Source organism: Heterodontus francisci, chromosome 48, assembly GCF_036365525.1.
Source record: "Heterodontus francisci isolate sHetFra1 chromosome 48, sHetFra1.hap1, whole genome shotgun sequence".
Lineage (NCBI taxonomy): Eukaryota > Metazoa > Chordata > Chondrichthyes > Heterodontiformes > Heterodontidae > Heterodontus > Heterodontus francisci.
In genome coordinates this window covers 8145302-8167096 of record NC_090418.1, presented here as the reverse complement: position 1 = coordinate 8167096, position 21795 = coordinate 8145302, and the positions used below count along the sequence as shown (strand labels likewise).

The following is a 21795-nucleotide window of genomic DNA, read 5'->3' as shown; positions in this document are numbered from 1 at the left end:
TTACACCAAACGTAATATAAATCACCCATTAGGCCTCAGCTGGAGGATTGTGTCCAATTCTGGGCGCCACAGTTTAGGAAGGATGTCAAGGCCTTGGAGAGGGTGCGGAGGAGATTCACTAGAATGGTACCAGGGATGAGGGACTTAGTTACATGTAGAGACTGGAGAAGCTGGGACTGTACTCCTTAGAGCAGATAAGGATAAGGGGAAATTTGATAGAGGTGTTCCAAAATCATGAAGGATTTTGATAAAGTAAATAAGGAGAAACTGTTTCCAGTGGCAGAAGGGTCAGTAACCAGAGGATAGATTTAAAGTAATTGGCAAAAGAACCAGAGGCAAGATGAAGAGAAATTTGTTTTCCGCATCGAATGATTATGATCTGGAATGCAGTGCCTGAAAGGGTGGTGCAAGCGTGGCATTAATTGGACAGCTCTTTCAAAGAGCCAGCATGGGCACAATGGACCGAATAGCCTCCTTCTGTATCAGTCAATAATTCTATGATTCCCAATCACCATCCATTGGAAAGTACATGTGTGTGGATGTCAACTGAGGATTGGATGCCACCTCCACAAGTTAGATGCCTTGGTGAAACTTGTTGTCCTACCCATGTGGGCCAGGTCATGCAGGTCCGTCAGCATCTATGGAGGACCTGGCTCCCTCCAGCCCAGGAAGAGTAAGCGCTAGACGAGGAGAGGAAAACTGAAGGGGGGAGAACATCTGACAACTGTCTTGTTTCCCCAGGTATGTCAAAGGCATTGTAGGACTGTACTACAAAAGTAACAAGGAAGTACTTGAGGACACTGAACTACAGGCTTGGCTCAAAGATCTGACGCAGGAGGGATTTCAGGAGCTTCCAGGAACTGGTAACATGAAAGCAACTGTTTGAGGAATAATTGAGAAGAGGATGAAATGAATGGAGGTAGAGAGGCACCGCGTGAATAAGGGGATAGCAAAATCAGTGAGATTTGAGGAGTAGTTGATGGCTCTGCAGGTACCTCAGTGCGCCATTCAGAACAGGGTCCCCTAGTCTATACTCAGCCATTTGGCCATAGTATCTCGGGGATAGGGAGGGAGAAATATCAGGTTACTGATCCTGATGACCATAGCTGGGTTGCGAAGCCAATCATGGTTGAACCTCCCTGACGAATGACCATGTGGGTGAGGTACTGGAGGATGGTCAGTGCATGTGCAACCAGTGGCATAGGCAGGATGTTTCTCTAGCTTTGAGGGCGAATGTTTGAATATGGGCTTGCCAGACCAAACAAAACAAATTCAAAAGGTCTATTAGTCAAATAGAATTTTCATAGTAAGGTTCGATCACAACCATTAGTATTTCTGTTAATCAATGACAACTTGCATTTATATGGCACCTTTAATGCTGCAAACTGTCTCAAGGCACTTCACAGGAGCAAGCCATATAAGGAGATACTAGGACGGGTGACCAAAAGCTTGGTCAAAGAGGTAGGTTTTAAAGAGCATCTTAAAGGAGAAAGAGGCAGAGAGGGAATTCCAGAGCTGAGGTCCCACACAGCTGAAGGCACAGCCATAAATGGTGGCGCAATGAAAACTGGGGTTGGACCAGAGGCCAGAATTTGAGGAGCGCAGAGATCTTAGAGGCATCAAGAGAAGGCACAATATTGGGGGGGAGGGCGTGGGTGTTTGAACATCCGTTTCCCCTATTCTTTACCCACTTCCCATCTACATCCAAAAAGGAATTCAGGAGAAACCTGTTTACCCAGCAAGTGGTTAGAATGTGGAGATTGATACGCCGAGAGCGATTGAGGCGAATAGCATAGATACACTTAAGGGCAAGCTAGATAAGTACATGAGGCAGAAAGGAATAGAAGGATGTGTTGATGGGGTTAGATGAAGCGGGGTGGGAGGACCTGCATGAACCAAATTAGACCTGTTTCTGTGCTGTACATTTAATGTAACAGAGAAAGCAAAGCAATAGGATTTGCGTTGTTGGGGTCGCATAAGAGAAACCCTCAAGCCTCTTCTGATCCGATTGGCATTGCATTCCATCTAACTAATTTAATTTGTGTGGGGTCCTTTCAGAAATCCCAGCAAACTTTCACACCAGAGATGAGCTGTACAAGTTCCTCACCATGGTCATCTTCACATGCTCCGCACAACACGCTGCAGTGAACAATGGGCAGGTAACGACTTTATGCCCTCTTACTTCGCTCTACGTTCAGCTCAGGTAGGTTCGGGTGAGGAGTGGGTGGGGGGAGGATTGGGTGAGGAGCCTGTTGAGGTAGGATGGAGATAAAGGGTTGATGAGGGAGGGCGGGGTGAGGGGCAGGGTCAAGGTGAGGACAAGGGTGCGAGGTCAGGTAAGATGGGGGAAGAAGGACCTTGTGGTTAAAAACTGATACTATGGTATCAGACCCCATCTGCCATGCTCGTTGTTGGCATAGAATCAGAGAATCTTACGCACAGAAAGAGGCCTTTCGGCCCATCCTGCCTTTCTCAAAGTGTTCCATTCGTCCCCTGCCCTTTACATATTCTCTAAAAAAAAAATACCTTTTTCAAATATTTTTCAACTTCCCTTTTTAAAAGCTATTCTGGATTCCGTTTCCCGCACTGTTTCTGGCTGGCCATTCCAAGTCCTAACATTTCCCTGTGTCGAAGAATTCTCCTATCCTTTCCTTTTGTTCGTGCGCTGTTGATGTTAAATTATTACTGATTCATCGACCAGTGGAAATAGCTATTCCCCCAGTTTTATCTTTTCAAAATCCCATAATTTTGGGCACCCCAATCAGATATCTTAACGTGTTTGCATTACTCTAAGACCCTTGACCTCTTTCTCCTGGCAGTATGACTGGTCCTGTTGGGTACCAAACAGCCCCTGTACAATGAGACAGCTTCCTCCAACCACAAAGGACAATATCTCAATGGAGCAACTCATGGAAACCTTACCCGACATGAGCCAGTCCGCCTTGCAAATGGCCTTCACATGGCACCTGGGCCGACCACTTCCTAACAAGGTGAGGAATCCATAAACCGACTAGACGTGATGACTCTGAATGTAAATGTTTAGGGGTATGTTATATGGATGCATGTGTGACGCACACACACACACACACGAACTTAACTGGACCACCCGCATACATGCTGTGGCTACAAGAGCAGGTTGGAGGCTGGTTGTTCTGAGGTGACTAACTTGCCTCTGACTCCGCCAAGCCTGTCCCACCAGCTACAAGACACTAGTCAGGAGTGTGATGGAATACTCTCCACTTGCCTGGATGAGTGCAGCTCCAACAACACTCAAGAACCTCGACACCATCCAGGACAAAACAGCCCACTTGATCAGCAACCCATCAACCACCTGAAACGTATAATCCCTCCACCACTAGTGACAGCAGTGTGTTCCATCTACAAGATGCACTGCAGCAACTCGCCAAGGCTCCTTCGACAGCACCTCTCAAACCCGTGACCTCTACCACCTAGAATAAGGGGGCAGCAGGTGTAAGCTGCAAGATCCCTGCCAAGTCACACACCATCCTGACATCGCTGTTCCTTCACTGTCACTGGGTTAAAGTCCTGGACCTCCCTCCCTAACTGCACTGTGGGTGTACCTACACCACACGGACTGCAGCGGTTCAAGAAGGCAGCTCACCACCACCTTCTCAAGAGCAATTTGGGATGGGCAATAAATGCTGGCCTTGTCAGCGAAGCCCGCGTCCCATGAACGAACACAAAAAAATACACACATGCAAAATGTGTGCTTTATTTACCCAGTAAACCTTTGGGTTTGGGTGGAACGCTGGAGGTGGGGCAGAGCAGGTCACAAGCATCTGTATAAAGAGCCACTTTTTTTTTTAAAACAACAAATTGTTTATTCAGATATTGCTGGGCTGTTTCGAGGAGGAATACTTCACTGAGGAAGGAGCCAAGAAAGTCATCGCTGAGTTTCAGGAAGAGCTGAGGCAGATTGAGAGACGGATCCAGGAACGTAACAATGACCTGCCGCTGAAATATGAGTACCTGCAGCCTACCAGCATTGAAAACAGCATCAGTATCTGAGCACCCCTCACTGGGGACTTCACTACAGCTGTTTGCAATTCAATAAGGAGTGATCAGACCCATGATAATGTCAGAAATAAACATTGTATGCCCACATGGCCTCAAGACTAAAAAACAAGATGGCCTAGGATTTTTGAGTTCCACTTTCAACTCTCAACCCCCTCCTTCCCTGTAGGGAGATAACTGTCCATTTAGCCATGACTCCCAGTCTGTGACATAGGTTTCTTTGACAGAGTACAGTGTGGCAGGGTGTAGGTTTGAATAAAGAATGCTTGTTATCCACAGTGTGCACCTCAGATCCTCCAGGATTGTGTTGTGGCCTAGGCTTTCAATGCCGCCCCGCTTGGTTTGGGTGCAGCCCAGGGAGAGCTGGGTTCTTCAGCCTCAACCCAATCCTGCAAACCACTCCCCCTGCCGCACTCCCACACTTGTGCAGGCCCATTGGTGAACCTGCCTCACTTTCTGGTCTCGAGAAAAAAGATGATATTGAAGCCCTTGCTGAGGAGGTTCAGCAAGAAGAGTTTTGACATTGGAACATAGGAGCAGGAGTAGGCCATTCAGCCCATCGAGCCTGCTCCGCCATTCAATACAATCATGGCTGATCATCCACTTCAATTCCTTTCTCCCCACACTATGCCCATATCCCTTTATGTCATTGGCATTTACCACTGAGCTTCCACAGCCCTCTGGGGTAGAGAATTCCAAAGATTCACAACCCTGTGAGTAAAGAAATTTCTTCTCTTCTCTGTCCTAAGTGGCTTCCCACTTATTTTGAAATTGTGTCCCCTGGTTCTAGACTCCCCAACCAGGGGGAAAACATCTTAGCTGCATCTACCCTGTCTATCCCTTTAAGTATTTTGTAGTTTTTGATGAGATCACCACTCATTCTTTGAAACGCTAGAGAATACAGGCCCAGTTTTCCCAATCTCTCTTCAATGACATGATCAGTGTTTAGGGGTAGAGGGGCAGGAGGGGAAGAAGGGCAGGAGAGGAAGGAGAGAGGGAGGTGTAGTATAATGTGGTTTACTGAAGATTGGTTTGTTACTGGATTAATATGCTATTCATACTGTGCACCTCATCATAGAAGTGATGGAACACGACGTGTAGCAGTGAGACGTGTTTCAATAAAGCTCCTGTTTCTTTTAACCCATTGGACTCTTTAGATATGATATACTACACGAACAGTACTCTGAATATTACAGGAGGAGAGGAGGGAGGTTAGGAGGAGAAAAGGAGGGAAAGAGAGGGCCCTGCCACAGCATATAAATAAAGACCGCCTGCTAAACAGCAATGTTTTGATGTTGGGGAAATTTCGACCTCGGCTGAACTGCTTTCCCGCACTGCACCCGCCCCCCACACCCCCACTCCCCACCATCTCCTGGGAAATACCCTGGCTGCTTAATCCAACTCCTCCCACAGTGGGTCTGAACAAAAACATGCCAGATTTCTGTCAAAGAAAGGTTTGGTCAACGTTCTCCGAGTGGAACTGAATGTGCATGTGTTCTGAGCAGCAAGGATTGTTAACAGTGGAGGAAAGGTTGACATTAAACCAGAATGTGGTGCAACATGGAACTCTATGACTCTATGGAACATATTACACGGGGAAAGGGCAGCGAGAGTGGGCCTAATTGGATAGCTCTTCTCAATAATCCACAATAATTTTATTAAGCTGATGTGTACAGTTGATTTCTGTGCATTTGAACTGTCTTTCTGACAGGTCTTTATTCAGGGGATTCTCCTTGTATTAAAAGCGCAAGATTTAAATTGAGCTTATTTCCAAAGCCTCTGTTTGGAGAGGCTCAACGAAGACTCCCAGACTGCACTGGCAGCTGAGGCAAACTGCATGACTTCACACCCAGTGTTGGCAGGGGACACAACACAACAAAGCTCGCTGCCCTGAAACGGGAGGGCATGGGATCACGCCAAGGCCAGGGTACTTTGCGCATGACTCATTACCATTTAAGTGAGGGGGACTGGGCCAGATTGGCAGATGGGGAATGGTAGCAGGGTGCAAATTAAGGCTTCTGGACAGAGGGTGGGAGAGAAAAACTATATGCATAATAATCATAAAATTACAGAGCTAGTAATAGATTAAGTGAATGGGCAAAACTGTGGCAAATGAATTTCAATACAGGCAAATGTGAGATCATCCACTTTGCACCTAAAAAGGATTGAAGAGGATAGGGCACTTTCTAAATGGTGAAAAGCTAGAAACAGTGAGACCTCAGGGCCCATCTACATACATCATTAAAATGTCATGAATAAGTATAGGCAATAATCAAAAAAGGCTAATGGAATGCTGGCCTTTTTATCTAAAGGACTAGGAGTCATGCTTCAGCTATACAAAGCCCTGGTTAGACCACACCTGGAGTTACTATGAGCAGTTCTGGGCACCACACCTTAGGAAGAGTATATTGGCCTTGGAGGGGGTGCAGTGTAGATTTCCCAGAATTATACCTGGACTCTAAGCGTTAAATTACGAGAATGGATTACACAAACCAGGGTTGTATTGCATGCAATTTATAAGGTTAAGGGGTGATTTGATTGACGTTTCAAGACATTAAGGGGAACAGATAGAGGGTCTCCTCTACATTGGGGAGACCAAACGCAGACTGGGTGACCGCTTTGCGGAACAACCTCCGCTCAGTCCGTAAGCATGACCCCGAGCTTCCGGTTGTTGGCCATTTCAACACACCCCCCTGCTCTCATGCTCACATCTCTGTCCTGGGATTGCTGCAGTGTTCCAACGACCATCAACGCAAGCTCGAGGAACAGCACCTCGTTTACTGATTAGGCACACTACAGCCTGCTGGACCGAACATTGGAACTGGAGAAAGACCTTTCCAGGAGTGAAATTAGGAATCAATTCTACGCACAAACGGCAATTGATGCTAGATGAATTGTTAATTTTAAACCCGAGACTGATAGATATTTTGTTAACTAAAGGTATTAGGAGATATGGGGCTAAGAAGTTAGATCATAGATTAAGCCACGATCTCATTGAATGGCGGGGAACAGACTTGAGGGGTTAAATGGCTTCCTCCTGTTCCTATGTTGCTATGTAATTGGAGAACCAAATACCTGTTTGAAAAGGGACATGGAAAGTGAGATCTGTACTTGTGCCTCAGGTTAAACTGCCCGTTCAGTGAGGAGGCTAACAATCCCACTGCTCTTCAAAAGAATAGCAAGGAGGTCTCCTGGTATACTGGGCCAACCTTCCTCCTTCAGCTATCACCATCAAAAGTAAAAGAACTCCAGCTATTCACCAGATTTTTTCAAAACGTCTGCTGTGTTTGAACACACAATGATGACTGCACTTCACAAGTAATTTAAGTGTATGTTAAACTGTTTTGGTGAGGTTCGAGAGAGGTGTGATGTTATAGAAATGCAACGTCTTTTTTTTATGATCAGTAAATCAGTCCCCCGAAACTTACAGAACGATAAATGTCACATTGGACTACCACGCTGATACTGCAGCGGTTCTTTCAGTATTGTTAACATGAACGTAGAGGACATCTGTGGCGGAATGATGTCGGAATTGTTAACTTAAGTATCCTATTTACTGTGATTTTTCCACTTTCTGTCCTGTCTGTACTGTTGCAGGCTTTGCAAGAACGAGTGAAACAAAAAAGTTCTGAGTTGCAACTGTTGTGTCTTAGACTGGAAACTCTAAGTTATTGTGGACACCCGATACAAATCCTGAACTATGCAAAACTTTCATAAATCACTAGTTAGGCCTTAGGTGGAGTATTGGGTCTAATTCTGGGCACCGCACTTTAAAAAGGATGTCAAGGCCTTGGAAAGGGTAGGTCGGAGATTTAACTAAATGGTACCAGGGATAAGGGAATTCAGTTATGTGGAGAAGCTGGGATTGTTCTCCTTACAGCAGAGAAGGTTGGGGGGAAATTGAACAGAAGGAATCAAAATGATACAGGGTTTTGATACAGGTTTAAAGTAATTGGCAAAAGAACCAGAGGGAGATAATTTTTTTATGCAGTGAGTTGTTATGATCTGGAATGCATTGGTTGAAAGGACGGTGAAAGCAGATTCAACAGTAGTTTTGAAAAGGGATTTGTTTTGCCAAGATTATACTTTATTCATAAAAGTAATTTGCAAAGAAATACATAAAACATTTCAAACTGAAGATTACAGAAAGTACAACAGAGATCAGGTCGGACAAGTACTTGCACAGGAAGAGTTTGCAGGGCTATGGGGAGACAACAGGGGGAATGGGACTAATTGGAGAGCTGTTCTATTCAGTTGATTTTTATGCATTTGAAATGTTTTGATTCAGAAGTTTATCATATTTCCAAGTCCCTGGCTGGAGAGACCCAAACAAGACTCCCAGTGTCATCCTCGCTTTGGAGAGTATTTTGAGAGATTATGCATTGAAAAGAGTTAAATGACTCTAAGCTTTTCCCTGAAAAACGTCATTCTGCCTTGGAGTTTCCGTTAACTCAAGGTTTTGGGTGTCTCAAAACTGGCATTAGTGCTGCAAAACCACACTTATTATCACTAGGGAAAAAACAAGTGGCACTCAGAGCTTATCTCTAGCTCTCCTTTGAAGGAATGGGCTTAAAACTGTTGAAATATAATCAATTATAAATCCTCTTTTATGAAATTTCACGTATTAAGCGTTATCATCGAGGTGCTGGGTTACATCATCACTGTGGAGACAGGAACAAAGCACAGAAAAAGTGTGCGCTAAAGCAGATGAGGGACCTATGCCTGGGGACAGAACTTCCCGAGCTCATGATTGGATAGAATGGGGATGTGGAAGATACACGATGAAATGGATTTTTCTGTGGTTCCGTTCATGGGATATATACTCCAGGGTTTGGGTCAATCTCAGTGTAGAAGACTAGGGGAAGAATTCAATGAGGGGTGCGAACACGTGCAGTCGCGGTTTCGACCCAGGGCGCAGCAGAGTAATACAAGTCTCAACTGTACCCTGTAAACTATGACTCAAACACTATAATGTATTAAATCTTGCTTGTTCTGAATAAAGTTAAACCACTGTCAACAACATGGGTCAACTTTGACTCATTGGAAATGGAGCTCCAAAGAGGACTACAGCAGACTACAACTTTCAGAATGTAACAGTATCACCCTGGCAGGCAAACAACAACATTGAAAACTTTCAGCAAGTCAGGCAGCATCCAAACACAAATCAGTCAGAACCATCGACTGACTAGTATCCTCTCCGCAGACGACCTGCTGAGAGCTTCCGGCGTGTTGTGTTTCAGATTTCCAGCATTTTTGCTTTTTGTTCAGTAATTCCTGTTCTGTCTGTTAGTTGTCCCTGGCCCGGACGGGCTGGCTTTGCAAACAGGTAGTGAAGCCTCACTCTGTGAATGGTCCGCCACGCTGTCAACTGGACCGATAAACCCGTAGACTTTAGAGATGCACCTCCATTCTCTGATTGAACAAACGGCATTTGTGGCATGATTGAAGAGCAAATAGGGCGGCACAGTGGTTAGCACTGCAGCCTCACAGCTCCAGTGACCCGGGTTCGATTCTGGGTACTGCCTGTGTGGAGTTTGTAAGTTTTCCCTGTGTCTGCGTGGGTTTCCTCCGGGTGCTCCGGTTTCCTCCCACATGCCAAAGACTTGCAGGTTGATAGGTAAATTGGCCATTATAAATTGCCCCTAGAATAGGTAGGTGGTAGGGAAATATAGGGGCAGGTGGGGATGTGGTAGGAATATGGGAATAGTGTACGATTAGTATAAATGGGTGGTTGATGGTCAGCCCAGACTCGGTGGGCCGAAGGGCCTGTTTCAGTGCTGTATCACTAAACTAAACATTAACAAATCTGCAGACAGCAGAGGCAGGGAACTTCTCAGTGGCTTTAAGCCAGTTTCGTGATGCAGCTCATAGGCAGTCTTGTCTGAGCCAAGAGATCATGGGCTCAAGCCCCACTTCAAAGACTTGAGCATCCAGTCTACTGAGGGGGCGCTGAATTGTCAGAGATATGATCTTTCAGATGAGATGTCCAATCAAGGCCCTGCTTGTCTGTCCAGGTGGATGTAAAAGAACCCAGGGCACGATTCGAAGTAGAGCAGGAGAGCTCTACCAGTGCCCTGGCTAACATTTACCCCTCAACCAATGTCAATTATCTGGTCATGTATCTCATTCCTGTTCGTGGGAGCTTGCCGAGTGCAAATTGGCTTCTATATAAACATGACATGACATGGGGAAAAACTTTTTTTTAATGCAGCAAGTGGTTAGGATCTGGAATGCACTGCCTGAGAGTGTGGTGGAGGCAGATTCAATGGTGGCTTTCAAAAGGGAATTGAGTAGCACCCAAAGAGAAAAGATATGCAGGGCTAGGGGGGAAAAGGATGTGGGACTAGCAGGGTTGCTCTTGCAGAGAGCTGGCACGGACATGACAGGCTGAATGGTCTCCTTCTGTGCTGTACCCATTCTATGATTTGATGCATTCACCTGCATTACAACAATGACCATACTTCAAAAGCACTTCATTGGTTATAAAAAAAACTTTGAGATAGTCTGAGGGCGTGATAGCTGCTGTACAGTTTGTCAAGTCATTTATCATCTTCCTCTACATAAAACTAAAGCTCTAATTAGACCGTAGCTAGAGTACTGCGTACAGTCTGGTCACCACATTACAGGAAGGATGTGATCACACTAAAGAGATTTACGAGGATGTTGCCAGAACTAGAGAATTTTAGCTCTGAGGAAAGATCAGATAGGCTGGGGTTGTTTTCTTCGGAACAGAGGAGGCTGAGGGGAGATTTACTTGAGATGTATAAAAATTATGTGGGGTCTGGATAGAGTGTACAGGAAGGACCCAATTCAGAGGTCAATAACAAGGAAGCATAGATTTAAAGTAATTGGTAGAAGGATTAGAGGGGAGTTGAGGAGGATCTTTTTCACTCAGAGGGCAGTGTGGTCTGGAACTCTCTGCCTGAAAGGGTGCTAGAGGCAGAAACCCTCACATTTAAAAAGTACTTGGATATGCACTTGAAGTGCTGTAACCTCCAAGGCTATGGACCAAGAGCTGGAAAGCGGGGTTGGACTGGATAGCCCTATTTCAGCCAGCAGAGAGATGATGGGCTGAATGGCCTCCTTCCGTGCTGTAAATTTCTGAGTGCAATATTGGCTCCACACAAATGGGCAGATATTGCAGCTTCAGAGAATGTACAGTACAGATTCATTAGGATCCTGCCTGGCATGAGAAAATACAAATACAAAGGAAGGATTGAAAAAGTGGGTCTGTTTTGTTTGAATAATGGAGATTACAGGGCAATATGATAGAAGTGTTCGAAATTATGAAAGGATTCGATGGAAGAAAGAAGGTTTGCAAAATGGGAATTGGATTAGCACTTGAAAAATAAAATTTGCAGGGCTACAGGGAAAGGGCGGGGGGAGTGGGACCAACTGCGTTGCTCTTGCAGAGAGCTAGCATGGATACAAAGGGCCAAATGGTCTCCTTATGTACTGTAACTATTCCATGATTCTATAGAAGCAGACTCTTGCCAATAATTGAGGAGTCAAAGATGAAGAGGCCATTGATGCAAGATTAAATTTAAAAAGATTCACAACAGAGGGTCGGAGAAAATTATTTTCCGAGTTGTGAGGATGCAGAATTCACTCCCGGGATTAATGGCCGAGGCAGAAACTGTGTCACCATCCAAGAATTAATTGGAAAGGCGGGTGAAGGCAAAGGGCTGAAGGGATATGGGAACAAAGCCGCACCACGGCAGCAATGAATTAAATAAATCTGGAATAAAAGGCTAGTATCAGTAACCATCACCACAAAACTACTGGATTATCACAAAAAAAAACCCATCCTTACCTGGTCTGGCCTACATGCGACTTCAGAGTCACAGTAATGTAGCTGACTTACGGCTGCCCTCTGAAATGGCCTAGCAAGCCACACGGTGGTGATCAAGAAGCGCCAGCTCACTACCACCTTCTCAAGGGCAATTAGGGATGGGCAGCAACACCCACATCCCACAAACAAATTAAGGAAGTGCATAAATGTGATAACAACCACTTGCTCAAATAAACAGTATACACCGATAAGGACAGGTTTGGTCAAGTGAGCTGTTTCCATGTTGTGACATTCTTCACTCAGCTGCTTTCAGCTTACTGTCTCTGCTTAATGTGTTTAAGTGAGCCAGTGAGTTACTGGTTTAACAGATAGGCAACTTGCAACAGGCGGATTCACTGGAGTTTAGAATAGTAAGGGGAGACTTGATTGAAGTATATAAGATCCTGAACGGTCTTGACAAGGTGGATGTGGAAAGGATGTTTCCTCTTGTGGATGAGTCCAGAATTAGGGGGAACTGTTTTAAAATTAGGGGTCACCCTTTTAGGACAGAGATGAGGAGAACTTTTTTTTCCTCAGAGGGTTGTGTGACTTTGGAATTATCTGCCTCAAAAGGTGGTAGAGACGGGGTCATTGAATATTTTTAAGGCAGAGGTAGATAGATTCTTGCTAGGCAAGGAAATCAAAGATTTTCGGGGGTAGATGGGAGTGTGGAATTCGAATCAGAAACAGATCAGCCATGATCGTATTGAATGGCGGAGCAGACTCGAGGGGCCGAGTGGCCTACTTCTGCTCCTAATTCGTATGGTCGTATGATTCCAGAGCACTCCTCAGTACTTTGCTCTATGGCAGCGAGACCTGGACAACGTATGTCAGCCAAGAGCGACGTCTCAACTCATTTCATCTTCGCTGGCTCCGGAGAATCCATGGCATTAGGAGAGAGCCAACTGTCTAACAGCCCTGACAACCAATTTTATCTGCAGCGCCTGTGGAAGAGTCTGTCACTCTAGAATGGGCGTTTATAGCCACTCCAGGCACTGCTTCACAAACCACTGACCACCTCTAGGCACTTACCCATTGTCTCTCGAGAAAAGGAGGCCAAAGAAGAGAAAGAAGACTCTTAGCAATTACCATTGAACTAAAAACAGGAGACTATTTGCACAAGGAAAAACACAGATTTAGAGATACAGCACTGAAACAGGCCCTTCGGCCCACCGAGTCTGTGCCGACCATTAACCACCCATTTATACTAATCCTACACCACTCCCATATTCCTACCACATCCCCACCTGTCCCTATATTTCCCTACCACCTACCGATACTAGGGGCAATTTATAATGGCCAATTTACCTATCAACCTGCAAGTCTTTGGCATGTGGGAGGAAACCGGAGCACCCGGAGGAAACCCACGCAGACACAGGGAGAACTTGCAAACTCCACACAGGCAGTACCCAGAACTGAACCCGGATCGCTGGAGCTGTGAGGCTGAGGTGCTAACCACTGCGCCACCCCAACCTTATCAAAAACACATGGCAGTCAACAGATATGTACAGAATTCTGATTCACTGTTATAAAATCTTGAAGAGAAACAGAAAAAAAAATCCTGAAATAAATTAAAATGATCTTGTTGGGAGCACTAGAATTTTGGTCTCTAGACAATAATAATTTTTTTTTAAAAGTGAACAGAACACCAAATACTAAAATTATAGTGAATACCTGTGGTTATAAAAAAAACTGATGACAAATATCCAATCTCCCCTTTACAAACTCTCACCTTCCCAACCATTAATCACCCTTTAAATATCACATGACAGCGTCCTTGAACATGTGATACAGCTGGCTGCTGCGACTGTACCACTTTAGAGAAAGGGAGGTGAGGCCAGACGCATTGCAACATTAATTCAGCAGAATGACGCTCTGTTGAATGAATTAATTGATAGTCATATTATTTTAGCAGATTAGATTCTAAGGGGCTGTGTTTGTGAGGTGTGTGGCTGTTTGTTGGCCGTGTGTATGCATTTGTTCTTCCTGGTTTCCCCCCCCCCCCAACCTCCTCTCAGTGAATGGTGCCAGGGTTTGATACATTTCACAATCAGCTGGAGTTTGTAACATCGCTTCCAGGAAGGGGCAGAGGAGCTGGGAACTGGGGGGAATGGCTTCTTTACTTTGCTGTGGACCCAAGCTGGCAGCCTGTGGCATTGTCCTCAGTATCTGGGGGGTGATCATGCTGGTGAGTTGTCTAGGCCCACTTTGGCGGGGGCCCCTATCATCTCTCCTGGGCCTTGTCCCCTACTTTCCCCCCCCCACCTCCTCCCCTCTCCCCACCAATGGGTCTTTCCTGCAGGGACTGGGTAACAAACTGATGATTTAACTCACGAATCTAAACTTAGCTACAGTCATCCCTGATAATAGGGATAAACTGTTAGACGCCTCACCTGGAACCCCACGGGTTAAATTTCTCTCAAAGGCCTGGGTGCGAGTGCCCAGGATTTTGAGGCCGATTTGTGTCGTTCCTAAGGATTAAATGGGCAGATTGTATGTGGGTTTTACAGGGGGTGGGTGTTGCTTATTTCTGTCCCTGGAGGTGCTCATATCGTAACTGAAGTGTAATGTAATGTGCGGGCTCCGTTGTGTCAAATTGTTCTATTTATTGTGATTGCAAAATTGGCTGTGAAGTTGTGAAAGGCGCTATATAAATGCATTTCGTTCTTTCACCTATCCTGTGCTGACTGCTAATGGGGTCCTTTCCCAATTCTGCCCACTGCCCTCTGGTGCCTTTCTCCCCTCCCGTCCCCTGTATGTTGGCAGGCTGTTTGACTGTGGGGGGCATCGCGTCTGAGTTCATTCCTGCCCTTGCCTCGCGCACAAAGGTGCGGGGTCGCTGGCTGAATCTCTCCCTGTTCTACTTGTCTGGCCTCGACTGTTGCTTACCAGGCTTCGCCAGCCGAAGACCTGATTCTGGTCGGTTCTCTGAATAAAACTGGTGAATTGTTCTGCGGTAAATCACAAACTTGCTGGTGTGTGCAGCTGGCAGCCCCTGTGTAAAATAATTTGTATTTGTATAAGCACCTTTAATGCAGTCAGTCTATTCAAAGCAGTTCATAGCCTTAGTAAACAAAATTTGATACTGAGCCACGTAAGGAGCTGCTTAAAGACCTCTTTGACCAATTTTTGGTCATCTGTCCTAATGTCTCCTCATTTGGTTTGGTGACAAAATTTGTCTGATTTTTATACTCTTGCCCCATCCCCTCCAGAGAAAGTTGCTTTTCATAAAGTTAGTTTCTATTCCTCATTCTCGAGGTTCCCCGCGCTGTGCTCTCTGTAAGGGCTGGGTAACCTGCTTCAAGGCTCTGACTGGGGATGGTATGTGTGTGTGGCATCAAGTCTAGGCTGGATTCTCCCACCTCTGCCTGTTTAGTCTGGGTGACGCTCTTCCCTCCCAAGCAACACCCACTTAAAAACCCTGCTGTTCATTTACTATCAAGTCATCAGCTGCCCGGACTGGCCTCGTCTGGTGTTTGGACAGCAGTGGCTATTTGTAGTTTAGAGTCTTTAACAGCCTGATTCTGGTGACTTCATCCCGAGGGACAACCTCCTCCTACTCCCCCCCCCCCCCCCCCCCCACCCGCTCACCCAATCCTCGAATCTGAACCTTGCTGCCATTCGTCCTCTGGTATCTCACTCGAGTGGCCCTGGTGTGATCGTAGCCACTTGAGTTGGCTGGTCAACCATGTGAGCCATTGCAGCAAGGCCTATCCTCGCCCCAAAAGTGCACTTGATGAGTGCAGTCCAATTCTGGCGTAGTAACTTTAGAATGTATTATTTTATTTAGAAACTAGCTTCAATTGAGTAGAGTGGTCCTGTATTCTCTGGCGTTAAGAATGAGAGGTGATCTGATTGAAACATAAAGAATTCTTAGAGGGCTTGGCGGGTTGGATGTTGAGGTTGTCTCCACCCCAAGCTAGGGAATCTAGAACACAGTCTCAGAATAAAGGGTTGGTCATTTAGGACTGAGATGAGGAGACACTTCATCACTCAGGGTTGTGAATCTTTGGAATCCTCTACCCCAGAGGGCTGTTGAGTATATTCAAGACTGAGGTTGATAGATTTTTGGGCATTAAGGGGAATCCAGGGATAGGGAATTGAGTGGGAAGGTGGGGTTGAGGTAAAAGATTAGCCATGATCTTCTTGATTGGCAGAGCAGGCTTGAGGGACCGAGTGGCCTACTCCTACTTATCATGCTCCTGTGTCGAGCACTGCCTGATCTCGGTAGAGATGCCCCTTTGAAATTTATGCATCTTGTTACCCTGCTACTGACATTCAGTCAAACACTCTGCTATCCTCTGCTTCCACCTCCCTACCCTCCACTCCAAGCAGTATGTTGAATACATGGATTTTTCACCGGTGAAACATTCAAATGCAGTATCAGGGGAATGAGGGGGGAAAAAAAACAGGGAAAGAGAACAGAACTTCTTCAGCACACCCCAACTGGGCTATGGGATGAATTGGAATGGGTTGTGTTTCTGGAGAGGAGGAGGGGGAGGACTGGACGGATTTGCTGAGGTGACCTTGAGGTATCAAAAAGGGAGAGATCTGATGGGCCGAATGGCTGATTTTCTGTGTTATTATGTGGCGCTGTCCGTGGGGGTATAGGGTTTGGGGTGGTGCTGGCCACGGTGGGGGATGGGGACTGTTGGTGGCCTTGTCCGGGGAACCAGTTAACAGGCCTGTTTTCACTTTATATTCCAGGTCCTCTTGGGAATCTTCTTTAACATTCATTCGGCTGTTCTGATCGAAGATGTTCCATTCACTGAGGAGGACTTTTCAGAGTAAGTGTGTGCTGTGGAAGTGAGGGGGTGTGGGGGAGTGTTTTGGAGGGGGAGGGTGGCAATTGGAGGGGCTGGAAGGGCAAGGTTAGGTTTGACTGCAAGGCGCCTGTTCTGCTCCCATGGTCATATAGGCTGCCACCAGTTGTTGGGACTGTATTGTGAATTACGGTCAAATAGCAGAGGAGTATACAGGCAGAGTTGTGCACGGATGTGAAAAGCAATCACAAAGGGCTAAGGCCATGTTGGCATTTATTTCAAGGCGGATTGGAGTACAAAGTTATGCTTCACTTGCATCTGGACCAGTACAACTACTTTTATTTATATAGCACCTTTAACCTGCCAAAACGTCCCTAGGGGTTTCGCAGGAGCATTAATAAAGCAAAATTTGGGACCTAGCTACATGAGATATTAGGACAGGTGACCCGAAGCCTGGCCAAAGAGGTAGTTTTTTAAGCAGCATCTTAAAGGAGGAGAGAGAGGGGTTTAGGGAGCGAATTCAAAGGAATTAAAATCAGGGAAGCTGAAGAGGCCAAAATGAGAGGAGCCTAGATATCTCGAGGAGTTGTGGGGCTGGAGGAGATTCGAGATAGGGAGAGGGCCAGGCCATGGAAGCATTTGAAAACGAGGATAAGAATTAAAAAAAAAAATCGAGGCATTGCTTCACCGGGAGCCCGTGCTAGTCAGTGAACGGGACTTGGTACGAGTTAGGACACGGGCAGCAGAGTTTTGGATGATCTCCAAGTTTAGAGGGTTGAATGTAGAAGGTTGTTGTAGACACCCATCTGCAGTACTGTGTTCAGTTCTGGGCACTGCATCTCAGGAAGGATATATTGGCCTTGGAGTGGGGTACAACATAGGTTCACCAGAATGTCAGGACTTCAAAGGTAAATTATGAGGACAGGTTGTGCAGGCTAGGATTGTATTCCCTTGAGTATAAGTGGTGATCTAGTTGAGGTGTTTAAGATAATTAAAGGAGATGATAGGGTAGATAGAGGGAAACTATTTCCTCTGCTGGAGGAGTCCTGAACAAGGGAGTGCACCCTTAAAATTCGAGCCAGGCAATTCAGGGGTGATGCCAGGAAGCACTTCTTCACACAAAGGGGAGTGGAAATCTGGAACTCATTCCCTCAGGAGCCACTGCACCCATCCCCCCCCCCCCCCCTCAAAATTGGACAACTGGAGCATTCAAGACTGAGATTTATGGACTATTGTTGGGCAAGGGTATGAAACTGAAACAGGTAAATGGAGTTAAGGGACAGGTCAGCTATGATCTAATTAAAAGACAGAACAGACTAGAGGGGCTGAATGGCCCACTGAAGTTCCTATGAAACATAAATTTGACACAGAGACACTCAATCAGGTCGATCTAATTGAATGGCAGAACATACTCGAAGGAGCCGAATGGTTTCCTCTTCCTCGTTTTCTGGTCGGGGTGAGGTGGAGAGCGAGGAGGGAGAGGAATCTGGGGAAGGTGGGAGAGGGGGTGCGCATGATAAAATTGGAGCTCGATATTTGTGGTTAACCAGTTTGTTGCTGTTTGTGCACCCCCCCCCTCCCCCTCCCCCTCCTGCAGTAAAAATCCACCCCAGAGAATCTACCGACTCTACGAGCAAGTGAGCTACAACTGCTTCATTGCGGCCGGAATCTACATTGTCCTGGGGGGTTTCTCCTTCTGTCAGATCCGCCTCAACAAACGCAAGGAGTACCTGGTGCGTTAGCCCACCCATGCTATTTATTTAATCTGCTGCCGCCCTCCCCTTTAAACGACTGCTGTTACCTTGTATTTTTTTTTAAAGTTTTTGTTTCTGATTGTACTTGAAAATTAAATACTATGGTTGGGAAGGGAGTTTGACCAAGATGTCTTCAAATGAATGTTTCAAAGTGTTTGTTTGTGATCTCTTGTGTGCAGAGTGGGGATTGAATTGGAATGTGGGAGCCTCTTGTCGGAGGATTTTCCCCTCCCTCTGCCCTGTTCCCGTGTCCTTTGGTAACCCCTCTAATCCCATTCATCCCACGTTTACCTCAAATGGCAGCCAGTGGCGTTTAAAGCCTGAAAAGTAGGCCGCTGTTGCGGGGAGAGGGTAGGTGGGCATGGGGGAGGCCAGGGACGAAAGGCATGGGCGAGTGTTTGGATGCAAGGTTAAAATTGCTGAAGGGACCATTGTAGTTGAGGCTTTTCGTCTTCCCAAAGCCCCCATTTTGTTTCGCCACAGGACTGTTGTGACACTTTCACTTTGGGACTGGGGTGCGGGTGGGATCTCTCAAATTTGGGGGTTAGGCACAGCCATCCGGCTTTACCATTCAGTCACATCTCTCTGGCCTTCTCTAAATCACTATTCATTCGTGCCTTGGAGACTGGCTTCCTTGGAGCTGGACAAAAGCCCACAGGCCCAATCAATCCTGAATGGTTGAGAGGAAACTCTTTAATTCCCCAGATACCCTCCCCACCTTTGTCCTGAGGACCAAAACTAACCTTGTGACAGATGAGGAGTAGGGATGGGAAAAGCAAGGGGAGATGGACTATGGTTTGAGTTTAGTACCTGACCAAAATTGGAAAACCTATTTGACTAATGTAACTTTACAGAGTTGAGGGGAGAGGAGAAAAGTTGATGCCTAACTTGCATTGCAGTTGGTACCAGCCATTAATCCATCCTGGATTTGTCAGGAGTACAGAGCTTGCATTTTACTGTGTTTCGTGCACGCCTGTGTGCAGTCGTATTCCCCTCCCCTCGTTTTAAGAAGATTCCCATTTCTTTTCCAATCCCATTCCTTCACGACCAATTCCCCATAGCAACTGAAGTCCGCAAATATTGACGTAGGACCTTTAGTCACGAGGCCGTATCTGTGTATGAGAAACTGTGTGTAGGTGTTTTTGTCGACCCTTTTTTTTTAAGAAGTATAAATTGATAAGCGGTTTGGTGTCTTGATAATGGTGTGGAAAACACCACCTGTTTCCTTACATATGTAAATGTTCCATTGTTTGAAGTCGAGAGAAATGCAATAAAATGGATGAAATTCGGGATTCCTTTTCAGCTGAGCAGTTTTTCGTTTGTTGCCTCTTCAAAATAAGTTGGGATGTCTTGAGGATGTGAAGTACAACTGCACATTCATTCTTCACAGTAATAGTATTTACAGAATCCTACTGCACTGAAGGAGACCATTTGGCTCATTGTCCCTATGATAGCCCTTTCAAAGGGCTATGTAATTAGTGCCCTCTCTTTTCCAAACACCCGAACTTTCCCCACAGCCCTACAGATGTTTCCTTTTCAAGTACAATATCCAATCTTGAAAGTTATTGGTAAATCTGCTTCTGCTGACCATTTTAGGCACCTTGATTACAATTGTGGTTTGCTAGGCCATCTCGGAGGGTCTTTGAGTCAACCACATCGCTGTGGGTCTGCAGTCGCATGTCGGCCAGACCGGGTAAGGATGGCAGATTTCCTTCCCTGAAGGACATTAGTGAACCAGATGTGTGTTTATAACAATCCAGTAGTTTCATGGTCACCATTACTGATGCTAGCTATTTATTCCCGATTTATTTAATGAACTGAATTTAAATTCCCCAACTGCTGGGGTGGGATTTGAACTCGTGTCGCTAGATTGTTAGTCCAGGCCTCTGCATTACTAGTCCAGTAACAAGCCCTATGCTACTGTAACCACCCCCCCCCCCCTTCATGTGTCCTGGTTAAAAAACAGATTCTCCCTATGTACTCCTATCAAAACCTCTGCTAACCTCCTTATTCCAACTAACTACAAATTTCTGCTCCAAGGACATCTCCTGGCCTGATATGAGACGTTTGACACAAGAGAGCCCACATTTAGTGTGCTATGATGGACCTACTCCAAAACAAGAAAATGTGTCGTCACTCGTTACATAGGCAAATATGACAACCAATTTGTGCACACAACATAGCGAGAAATAGGAGCAAGGGTTGGCCATACAGCTAGTTCTGCTGTTCTCCCGTTCAATTAGATCAGGGCTGATACAAAATTGGCTCAGTGGCAAGAAACAAAGGGTAATTGTTGACGGCTGTTTTAGTGACTGGAGGGTTTCCACTGGAGTTCCGCAGGGCTCAGTATTGGATCCCATGCTTTTTTGAGGTATAAACGATTTGGACATAAATGTAGGGGGCATGATCGAGAAGTTTGCAGACGACACGAATTGGCCATGTGGTAGATAGTGAGGAGGATCACTGTAGGCTGCAGGAAGGTATTGACGGAGAAGTGGCAAATGGAATTCAACTTGGAGAAGTGTGAAGTGATGCATTTGGGGAGGTCAAACAAGGCAAAGGAATACATGATTAATAGGGAAAATACTGAGAAGTGTAGAGGAAGTGAGGGACCTTGGAGTGAATGTCCACAGATCCTTGAATGTAGTAGGACAGGTCGATAAGGTGGTTAAAAAGGCATATGGAATCCTTTCCTTTAAGAGCCGAGGTATAGAATACAAGAGCAGGAAGGTTACGCTAGAACTGTATAACTCATTGCTTAGGCCACAACTTGAGTACTGTGTGCAGTTCTGGTCACCTCATTACAGAAAAGATATAATTGCACTGGAGAGGGTACAGAGGTGATTGATGAGTATGTTGCCAAGACTGGGAAAATGCAGCTATGAGGAATAATTGGATAGGCTGGGATAAAAGCAAAATACTGCAGATGCTGGAAATCTTTAATAAAAACAAGAAATGCTGGAAATACTCAGTAGGTCTGGCAGCAGCTGTGGAAAGAGAAGCAGAGTTAATGTTTCAGGTCAGTGACCCTTCATCAGAACTGGCAGAGCCAGAAATGTAATAGGTTTTAAGCATGTAAAGTGGGAGAGGGGCAAGAGGTAACAAAAGAAGTGTTGATAGGACAAGGCCACAGAGAAGACTGGGGTTGTTCTTCTTGGAACAGAGAAGGCTGAGGGGAGATCTGATTGAAATGTACAAAATTTTGAGGGGCCTGGATAGAGTGGAGGTGAAGGGTCTATTCACCTTAGCAGAGAGGTCAATGACAAGGGGGCATAGATTTAAAGTGATTGGTAGAAAAATTAGAGGGGAGATGAGGAAAAGCTTTTTCACCCAGAGGGTGGTGGGGGTCTGGAACTCACTGCCAGAAAGGGTAGTTGAGGCAGAGATCCTCTACTCATTCAAAAGCAATCTG

General features: G+C 45.8%; 2 protein-coding genes across 2 annotated transcripts in view; both read left to right on the top strand.

Annotated features, from left to right (window-relative positions):
• alox12 (arachidonate 12-lipoxygenase) overlaps window positions 1-5249 on the top strand; it is a 32561-nt gene extending 27312 nt beyond the window's left edge. Inside the window, exons 11-14 of the mRNA XM_068023973.1 lie at window positions 742-863; window positions 2059-2159; window positions 2820-2990; window positions 3850-5249. Of these exons, the coding sequence (XP_067880074.1) occupies window positions 742-863; window positions 2059-2159; window positions 2820-2990; window positions 3850-4029 (574 nt within the window). The 3' untranslated portion in view covers window positions 4030-5249. The remainder of the gene's footprint in view (window positions 1-741; window positions 864-2058; window positions 2160-2819; window positions 2991-3849) is intronic.
• An 8653-nt stretch (window positions 5250-13902) lies between these two features.
• rnaseka (ribonuclease, RNase K a) lies at window positions 13903-19673 on the top strand. The gene is made up of 3 exons (XM_068023514.1): window positions 13903-14054; window positions 16574-16653; window positions 18227-19673. Exons 1-3 carry the CDS (start codon window positions 13977-13979, stop codon window positions 18369-18371), a joined length of 303 nt encoding a protein of 100 aa, XP_067879615.1. The 5' UTR covers window positions 13903-13976; the 3' UTR covers window positions 18372-19673.
• The last annotated feature ends 2122 nt before the right edge of the window (window positions 19674-21795 follow it).

Coding starts and splice junctions, on each gene's coding strand:
- rnaseka (XM_068023514.1), top strand. CDS start 13,977: ATGGCTTCTTTACTTTGCTGTGGACCCAAGCTGGCAGCCTGTGGCATT. Junction 14,055..16,573: donor TCTGGGGGGTGATCATGCTG/GTGAGTTGTCTA, acceptor TTTATATTCCAG/GTCCTCTTGGGAATCTTCTT. Junction 16,654..18,226: donor ACTGAGGAGGACTTTTCAGA/GTAAGTGTGTGC, acceptor CCCCTCCTGCAG/TAAAAATCCACCCCAGAGAA.